Raw genomic sequence first — 9,662 nt, 5'->3', positions numbered from 1 at the left:
AAACAGTAATACTTATATTATCTGCATGAATCACCACCCCACAAGTGATTGACTGCGCCGATTCATGGTAAATCAAAACCAAAACCCGAGGGTCCCGAACTAAAATAATCTTCCCTGAAGCATCAGACTGATAGTTCCCAAAAAACTTCCACCCTTGAGGTATTGCCCGCAAAACTCGATCCTTATTATTCTCTAAGATATGTGTTTCCAAAAAAGCTCCGAAAAGTGGTTTATGGATATTAATCCAATCCTTTATCATAGTGTAGCGTGGATCAAGTTGTCTTTAATGAAAGGGAGGATGGCCAAATGAGATATTTCAATTTTTTTTTTCGGGACCTTAATGACCGAAAAATAAAAAAAAATAATCAAATAATCTATTTTTTTATCTGTATTTAGATTATTGTCAAATAGGTCACGAGAGCGACATGTTGGGTTTCAAATTAATAATCTAATTTTTTTATCTGTATTTAGATTATTTGATTATTTGATGGTGCTAAATACAGATATTGTCAAGTTTGAAATATAATATGAAAGTTGAAACCCAACATGTCGCTCTCGTGACTTATTTTATAAATTGTCTACATTTACAACTTTTCTAACTATAATATTTCTCATATAAGAAGAATCAGGTGTGATTGATGTTTCTTAATACAAAATGTCTACGTAATGTGTGTTGAATTTTAGCGTTCCAAATATCCGAGAAATGAGGGTTAAGCCAGGTCGACCATGTGGGAAGGAAACGACTGTGTTTTGATTTCCACCGAATGAAAAACATAACGGTGCTCGTGGCTAATAAGAGAACGGCGGATGATGATTTTCAATTAAAAATAATAATAATATTTAGAAAACAATTAAAAAAAAAAAGAAGAAAAAGAAAACAACGGAGCAAGACAGAGAGACACCTTCGTTCGCGTTTTCTGTAATCTCTCTCTCTCTGTGTCCATGGAATGTCTACATAGCGCCGTGAGATTCGAGGAAGAAGAAGAAGCATCATCGCCTCCTCCCACCGCGTAATCTTCAGAAAAAGAAAAAGGAAAATCTCCGTCGTCGATTATTGCATATCCGTTCAATCCAGATCGTAACGCTCTCTCTATATATATTTCTCTTCCCCTCCATTGTGTAATTATGTGATCGTTTCGATTCGTTATATCGCTGCCTAATGAGAATCTGTTCGTTTTGATCTTTTCGGATTCGTATTCATTTTATTTACTGGATTCATCCGTTGAAGGATCGTTTAAGGATGCATTACGATTCAAAAATTTGATCTTCTTCGGCTTTTAATCTTCTTTGAAGATCTAATTTGATGCTTTGATCGGCTATGTATTGTTTATTTCTTCCTTGTGAGTTTGATCTAGCAATGCTGGGATCGGGATGTTACTGTGGTTTAAGGAGTATATGTTAGACCTTTACTTTGAATTTGACAAACTTGGAGACCAAGTATTAGAAATAAAGAGGCTGAATTGATTTAATTTATTTTTTTCCATTTTGTATCAGGTTTTGTGTTTTTTTTTTTATTTGTATGATGGTAGAGAACTAGAGGAAGGAAGGGTTTAGTCATTTTAGGGAAACACAATGTCAACTAAAGGAGAACATCATACAGTTCCACTTTCCGTTTTGCTCAAGCGTGAATCAGCTAATGAAAAGATAGACAATCCTGAGCTTGTACACGGCCAGTTTAACCAGAGCAAGAAAGGAGAGGACTTTACTTTTGTTAAAACTGAGTGCCAGAGGGTCACGGGAGATGATGGCGTTACTACCTTCTCTGTTTTCGGGGTATCCATTGTGCTTGCTCTTCTTGTTGTTTTGGATTGGTATTGATATCTCTGATTAAAATGTTGCAGCTTTTTGATGGGCACAATGGTTCTGCAGCAGCTATATACACCAAGGAGAACCTTCTTAACAATGTATTAGCTGCAATACCCTCTGATCTCAACAGAGATGAGTGGGTTGCGGCACTTCCTAGGGCTTTGGTTGCAGGATTTGTCAAAACTGATAAAGATTTCCAGGAAAGAGGTATTAACAAATATATGACTTTTGGTGAAGCAAGTGTTTGACGTTTTTGTTGTTTCCTCTCTTGTCAGCTAGAACCTCTGGAACAACCGTAACTTTTGTCATTGTAGAAGGTTGGGTGGTGAGTGTTGCATCTGTAGGTGACTCTCGTTGCATACTTGAGCCTGCTGAAGGTGGTGTCTATCATTTATCTGCTGATCATCGGCTCGAAATAAACGAAGAAGAGTAAGTCACCTTTTTTCCTTCTGTTGTGGACCCATCTAATGATAGTCTTATTGTATAAAATGGCTTCATTAGATCTTTCTTTTTGCTTTTTGAATAGGCGAGATCGCGTCACTGCAAGTGGTGGTGAAGTTGGTCGGTTAAATACTGGTGGTGGTACTGAGGTACTTCTTTACATAATGCTTGGCACTTTCTCCCGTCTCTTGTGATCATAGGCCGTCAAATTATGCTAGCTTTGTTGAATGTAACACATGATACTTCTTTGTGCTGTCAAAATCAAAGGATTCTAATAACTAAATCTAATTTGTTTTAGATTGGCCCTCTGAGATGTTGGCCGGGTGGTCTCTGTCTCTCAAGATCCATTGGAGATCTGGATGTTGGCGAATACATTGTTCCAGTTCCTTATGTGAAGCAAGTCAAGGTTAAAACCTCTTTAAGTTCCTGCTTATGCCTCTGAACTTTTGAATTTATTCTGAAAGATGTATCTATTTGATTTTGGTTATGTAGTTGTCTTCAGCTGGTGGTCGACTTATCATCTCAAGTGATGGTGTGTGGGATGCAATTAGCGCAGAAGAGGCTCTTGATTGTTGCCGGGGCTTGCCACCTGAAGCTTCGGCTGAGCAAATTGTTAAAGTATTATAGTGTCTGAGTTGCTTATATTTTTCGGTTTATTCTTTATGTATTCTTTTATTTGCAGTGCCTTGATTGTTTTTTGTATTGCTTCTTCACACAGGCAGCTGTGGGGAAGAAAGGTATTCGAGATGATACAACATGTATTGTCGTTGATATACTACCATCAGAAAAACCAGCTGCTTCCCTACCGCCTCCGAAAAAGCAAGGAAAAGGAATAATAAAGTCCATGTTCAAAAGAAAATCTTCGGGCTCATCTTCTAATACTGAGAAAGAGTATCTTGAACCTGATGAAGTTGAAGAACTGTTTGAAGAAGGCTCTGCTATGCTTTCAGAGAGGTCTGGTTCTCTGAATATAGTTTCCTATATAAAATATATGCTTCATTTTGATAATCTTACTCATAATTGCAGATTAGACACAAAGTACCCGCTCTGCAATATGTTTAAGTTGTTCATGTGTGCTGTGTGTCAAGTAGAAGTGAAACCTGGAGAAGGTGTTTCGATACATGCTGGAACGGCTAATTGCCCAAAGCTTCGTCCTTGGGATGGTCCATTCCTTTGCGCAAGTTGCCAAGAGAAGAAAGACGCTATGGAAGGGAAACGATCATCAGGAGGTACTTACTTTACATCTCCTCCTGACATTGTGTGTGTAGATTTGTTGGGGGAAGCTAATAGGACTAACCTATTATCTTGCAGATAGACATAGTAGTGAGAGCGACTAGCCAACAGCAATTACTGAACATGCAATTTATTTGGTCAAGCAACTAACAAAAACAGTACTGTGAGTATATAAAGCGGTTCGAGGATCATCTGGTTGGAATATTCACCCAGACATATTATGAGTTCCGTGATCAACCAACCACCATTCTTCGGAAAACTCCCAAGCAGTTTATTTATTTATTTTCTTTGATATGCCTCTCTCACTTCACTCTTTTTTCTTTCATTCGTGATGCTTTTATGTTTAAAAGTGGGTACTAACAGCTGAGAGAAGGTAGGTAAAGAAGATATGCAAGCCTGTGTGCAAACTATTTCATGTATAAAACCATTGACCAAGTTCTTGAGCGAAGCATCAATTTTTTCATGTTACTAATTACACCGATGTTTTCACTCATAGACTGCTTTTCGTGTCCATTGGTATACATAAACTATTCTTCTTATGTCGTCTGAAAATTCTGCGTCATGTATCCAAACATGTGAACTTGTTTTAGGAACCCATAAAGTTTACATTTCGAACTCCAGGAGTAGGGTTAAGTGGCCAAGATAGTAAATCAATTACTGACTACTTGATCTATAGAATCCACAATAAACTTGCATGTGAATTTGCTGCATACTTAAGTATTTATCTTATTTGCAAGTTCGTATGGTTATGAAACATTTCAAAGGAATCGATGTTACAACATTGGTTATAGTACATTAAGAACTTAAAAAAAAAAAGGCTTTCAGGTATGGAGATGTTAATACATGCATTTACAGTAAAAATATTAAGTTTGAAACTCCATGAAACCTGCAATATTGGATACGGTCAAGCTGCAAAACAAGTTCACTTTACATCGTTTCCAGACCACAAAACAAGATGCTCTTCAATGCTTCTACAGAAACTCTCCCATGATACCATTATTGAGATGTTATACTATAGAGTACGATGACTGTGACCAGTGTGACCATTGAAGAGTTGTAGGAGTTATAAACTACTAAAGCAGATGCTTGATTCTTTGATTCTCTATGTTCGAGAACATCATCCATTGTGATAACTCCTACAGCCTATTCAATGGTAAGGAAGTTATGGGATCATATGGCCACGGAATTTTGGTCGCGGCCACAAGTTTTCCGTGAGAGTATAGGTTAAAATCCTACTAGTATGATACTATAATTGATATCTTCGGCAGAGGACCTGTCGCTAATACTGAAAGTCATGTGGAACTTTAGTGGTGGATAATATAATTGAAGTTGAGGAGAATTAAAGTATGATATAATTTACTTTGAGTTCTACATAATATAATTTACTTCTATGTTCTCCACCGCTTTCCATATATAGTAGCTAGGTTTCGCTAGGTCTTCTTCATATAAATTTTAACATCTCTCTCCTCTTCGGTCAGAAACTAAAGCGATCATGATATTAGATTCTATCCCTATTGGCTATTGAACTGAACCTCGAGATATTGTTTTTTTTTTTTTGAGCGAATGTTAAATTTTATTCATCAAAAAACTTTTTTACATCTAAGTGTAGACAGTAACTAATACTACAACTTCTAATTCACCTTTGCTGCTACAACTCCCAAATTATTCAAAACTACTCAAATGCAAATTATACTCTAGTTCCAAACCAAAACTGGAGTCCACATTCCATACCACTCCCTTCTTGTTTCTCATTAAACTGAGCTTATTCCTTACACCTTTTTCAGTGAGTTTCATCAAAATGGGAATCGGCAAAGCCTGCTCCCTATGTTTTACCTTGTTCCTTTCTCTCCATATCGCGTACACTGCAGCTTGGAAAGACTAACGTACGCAAAAGGAGCTCATTTTACTCATAATGTTTTCTGATAACAGAGTCACAATGGAGGACCAAGCTTTAGTGTGATTGCTTCGCAGAATACCAAGCGTTAAGTGCTCCCACAACTGAAAGGAATAGGTGGTTTCTAGTCTCTGTGGCATTCTTACACAACGCACAAGTAGTGTCCACTCCCTGGCTCCAACTGGAGATTCTATCCATAGTTGATAACCTGTCCAACATTGCCAGCCAAGTAATGAATGCGAACTTTGGTGTGGCCATCGAGAACCAAACACCTCTTTCCCAAGGACATTGGGCATAGGATTCCCGCAACAGCAGCCAAGTCTCATGAGACGAAAATTCAGCTTTGAACCCCAACTTCCTCTTCCATAAATTCACATCCATCACATTGTGACTAATCTTCTCCTTAACAGCTATCAGCTCAGCTTCAATTTCATTAAGAACCACAGATCTATGTTTTCTTCTCTTCCTGTTATTCATTACAGCTTCCTCCAATGTAGCCTCTTTCCTAAAACCCATGTCAATAATACCTCTTTCTCCCAATATATCAAAGAGCACCCATTTATTAGACCAATTATCAAACCAAAACGAAATATGGCGACCATTACCCACCTCTTTCTTACAGAAATTTTTCGCAACCTCCCTTAGTTTCAATAATTTTCTCCACATCCAAGACCTTGCTTGTGTTGTAGCCTTAACTTCCCAGAAACTCTTCTTTTTAAGACGATAAATCTTGATCCATTTACCCCATAACGATATACCCAATAACATCTTCCATATGAATTTTAATCCATAGACCATATTAACCTCCTTTAACACCGAATCCCTAATCTTCCTTCACTTTTGAGTTTACATATGTCTCTCCAAGCAACCTTTGCTCCTGTTGACTTTATAGCCGGTCCTGACCAGAGGAAAGAAGCACACAGTTGTTCAACCTCCTTCATACACTTACTTGGTAGCCTAAATACAGCTGCCCAAAAGTTAACAATACTCATCAGCACAGACTTGATCAACTGCAGCCTCCCCGCATAAGACAGAAATCTACACGTCCATGAGTTTCTTGCTGCGAATCCTTTCCACTAAAGGTAGGTAGTCCTGCTTGTTCAATACTTTTGTCATCAGAGGAACTCTACTTCTTTCTATCTCAGACACACCAGCCACATACAAAGTCGATTTCTCAGTACTTATGTTCAAACCAGACCTTGGCAAAGTCTTCAAATACCGAAAGGGCTCCTTCAATAGATTCTTTGGTTCCTTCTACAAACACCATACGGTCGTCTGCAAAGCATAGATGAGTGAGGGAGAGTGATTGACACCGAGGATGGAACTTGAACTTCTTCTCTCTAACGGCGTTGTCTATCTTGTGTGAGAGCACATTCATACACAAGACAAAGAGGTAAGGAGAGAGGGAGCAGCCCTGTCTTAATCCCCTTGTACTCTGAAAATACCCAGCAAACTCCCCATTTACTTGTACCGAGAATGAAGGAGTAGAAATACAAAGTTTGATCCAGTGAATGAACCTAGCCGGTACTCCAACTGCCTCTAGACACTGCAGCACAAAAGACCATTGCACTGAATCAAAACCCTTCGAAATGTCAATCTGCATCACACACCAAGGAGAAACAGAGTCTTTATGATATTCCTTAACCAACTCCGATGCAAGTAAGACATTTTTCATCAGAAGCCGACCTCTTACAAACGCTGACTGGTTCTCTGCGATCATACGAGGAAGAAGCAACTTTAGTCTATTTGCAAGAATTTTTGAGACCACCTTGTAAAGGACATTGCAGCAAGCTATAGGTCTGAAGTCTTTTATCTCCAAAGAGTCTGTTTTCTTAGGAACCAAGGCCAAGATTGTAGATTTACCCCTTTGGGAAGAAAACCATACCGGAAAACTGATTGAACAACCACTGTGAAGTCGTTACCAATGATAGCCCATGTAGTCTTAAAGAACTCGATTGGATATCCATCAGGGCCCGGGGATTTATTTGAGGGCATAGCAAACAAAACTTTGCGAATCTCTTCTTCAGTGACCTCCTCTATCAGCATACTGAAGTCATCTTCCGAGCATCTGAACTCAAGAAGACTCTGCAACTCTTCCATAGTAGTTCCAACATAGCTATCAGGAGATTGATTAAGAAATCCAGAAAAGAACCTCACCGCTTCCTCCTTAATATCCGACTGTGTGGTAACCATATTCCCATCCAGGCATCTAATTTCTCGAATGATATTTTGCGCTTGACGAGACCTGATAGCGTTATGGAAAGTTTTATTGTTCTGATCCCCTACATCAAGCTAATGGAGCTTTTCTCTCTGTTTAAGAAAATCCTCCTCTAACCCCGCTACATGAAACCACTTCTCATAAGCCTGAGACTCCTCCTGTATATTGCTAGAACTTGGATTTTCCAGAGTTTGTAGTTGCTTCTCACACAGGTCCCCATTAGCTTCCTCAGCTCTTTTCGTTAAGTTTCCAAGTTTCTCTTTACCAATCTCCCTGATAAGAGGCTGTAAGCACTTTTAACTTCTTTGAGAATCTAAACATAGCAGACGTGGAATGATAAAGCCTTTGCGTAGTATCCCAAAACTCCTTGACCCTTGGAAGAAAAGATTCCAATTTCCCAATCGCATTAACATACTTAAATGTTCTTCTTATTTTCTCAGTAGCATGGAAAATCTGAATCTTGCATCTCATATGATCCGAGCAACCTTCCGCTTCAAAGACTGAATAAGCACTCGTGAATCTTAGCAACACTTCTTCATTCATAAGTACTCGATCCAACTTCTTACAAATTACCCCTCCATCTATTTTATTACACCAAGTGAACAATGGCCCTTGATAACCCATATCTGTGAGTTTACAGTGGAGCACCATTCTTTGAAAATCCCTCATACCACTTGGTAGTCTTCCTAAGCTTTCAAACCCCGAACTCTCCTCCGCATCCAAAATCTCATTAAAATCGCCAACTATAAACCAAGCCTTATTACGAAACAACGCAAAGTATTAGTGGTGACAGAGATCTTCCCACAACCCCTTCCTACCTTCATCCATTTTATTTGCATAGACACATGTGAAGAAAAATTCTTCCTTGTCCAACAACCCAACGGAACATGTTATTAGCTGATCAGTTGTATACACCGGTGTCATACAAACCCCATCACGCCAGACCAACCATATTCTCTCACGTTGACTATGCTCGTAGTTAGTCATATGAGACCACTGACTAAACACCTTATTTAGAATACCTTCCGCTTTACTCTCATTTACCCTTGTCTCCAAAATACATCCAAAATTCATATTATTACCTCTAACCCACTCTTGTACCACGGAATGCTTCAAATGTTTGTTAAATCCGCGCACATTCCAGAAGAAGCTCGCCATTATTAATGTTTTCATCGGGTAGGTCTTGTGCTCTTACTCGGATTTTCATCTGGAGCCTTTGCCTTCCGACCTCTTCTCTTCCCTGCCTTGATTTCCTCTCTTGCTGTTCCAAGTTATCATCTAGAAGCATTTCACCCTCAAATATCTCAATCTCCTCATTTACCTCACTTACTGCAACCTCGAGACCATTACGAACTTCAAAAACTATTTCACCTTCCTCCTCTTCTTCTACACTCAGAACTGAGAACTTAGACGCATATATCTGTATCTCATCTTCTTTCTGTGTAGAGGAAAATAATCGACCTGTTTTTGCTGGAGAAACCAGAGTCCACACATTAACTTCTTGATTACCAGCTGTAGCCTCCTTTGTCTTTGTCCCCTCCTTAATAGAATCCTCACCCTTATCCACCATCTGTACTCTGCTCTCAGACCCTTCTTCTACATTTACCGACGATCTTCTTACAGCCTGAGGACTAGTAACCCTCACATCACTTACTTTAGTTCCCTTAGGTGATTCAGTAGCTTACTTACGCTTCTTCCCTTTCCCTTTAGTACCACAAACAGCTTCGCCATGGCCCCATTTTTCACAAAACTTGCATCTTGCCGGTAGCCAAGGGTAGTAGTAGTCCACTGTGAACTTCTTACCCTTCTTTGTGAATGTGATATGTTTAGGTAGAGCCTTGGAGACATCAACATTCACAAAAACTTTTACAACTTCAAAATTTGTACAAGCCACAGTTTCCGGGTGCAACTTCACTGGGAATCTCACTGTACTAGTAACAAAACTGATCCCTTCCCATGAATACATATGGAGTGGAACCTTCTCCACGTGCACCCACATCGGAATTGATTCCTCTTCTTGTTTCTCCTCCTCAGACCTCGGAATCCACTTTGAAACAATCATTGGAACTC

The 9,662-nt window shown here is 39.1% G+C and overlaps 2 protein-coding genes across 3 annotated transcripts; one reads left to right on the top strand and one right to left on the bottom strand.

Annotated features, from left to right (window-relative positions):
* The first annotated feature begins 845 nt into the window (after nucleotides 1–845).
* Nucleotides 846–3,955, top strand: LOC106401907 (probable protein phosphatase 2C 12). Of its 2 annotated transcripts, none has more exons than XM_013842520.3 (10): nucleotides 846–1,078; nucleotides 1,530–1,773; nucleotides 1,842–2,013; nucleotides 2,082–2,235; nucleotides 2,333–2,396; nucleotides 2,546–2,653; nucleotides 2,740–2,865; nucleotides 2,966–3,201; nucleotides 3,274–3,476; nucleotides 3,559–3,955. In XM_013842520.3, the coding sequence occupies exons 2-10, from the start codon at nucleotides 1,573–1,575 to the stop codon at nucleotides 3,582–3,584; spliced, it is 1,290 nt and encodes a 429-aa protein (XP_013697974.1). In that variant the 5' UTR covers nucleotides 846–1,078; nucleotides 1,530–1,572; the 3' UTR covers nucleotides 3,585–3,955. The 2 variants fall into 2 exon arrangements, with proteins under 2 accessions (XP_013697974.1, XP_013697973.1); XM_013842519.3 differs by having other exon boundaries at nucleotides 869–1,078; nucleotides 1,495–1,773.
* Nucleotides 3,956–5,431: 1,476 nt separating this feature from the next.
* LOC106398626 lies at nucleotides 5,432–6,142 on the bottom strand. Its single transcript, XM_013839150.2, has one exon. The coding sequence runs from the start codon at nucleotides 6,140–6,142 to the stop codon at nucleotides 5,432–5,434; it is 711 nt and encodes a 236-aa protein (XP_013694604.1).
* Between the last annotated feature and the right edge of the window lie 3,520 nt (nucleotides 6,143–9,662).

This window comes from Brassica napus, chromosome C6 (genome assembly GCF_020379485.1).
Source record: "Brassica napus cultivar Da-Ae chromosome C6, Da-Ae, whole genome shotgun sequence".
NCBI classification, from domain to species: domain Eukaryota; kingdom Viridiplantae; phylum Streptophyta; class Magnoliopsida; order Brassicales; family Brassicaceae; genus Brassica; species Brassica napus.
Note: the sequence above shows the minus strand (reverse complement) of the source record. Positions and strands in the feature narration are given on the sequence as shown.

Excerpts from the sequence above, each read along its gene's own strand:
- LOC106398626 (XM_013839150.2), bottom strand. The coding sequence starts at position 6,142 with ATGTTATTGGGTATATCGTTATGGGGTAAATGGATCAAGATTTATCGT.
- LOC106401907 (XM_013842520.3), top strand. The coding sequence starts at position 1,573 with ATGTCAACTAAAGGAGAACATCATACAGTTCCACTTTCCGTTTTGCTC. Across the intron at positions 1,774-1,841 it reads CTACCTTCTCTGTTTTCGGG|CTTTTTGATGGGCACAATGG; the intron begins GTATCCATTGTG and ends AAAATGTTGCAG. Across the intron at positions 3,477-3,558 it reads AGGGAAACGATCATCAGGAG|ATAGACATAGTAGTGAGAGC; the intron begins GTACTTACTTTA and ends ATTATCTTGCAG.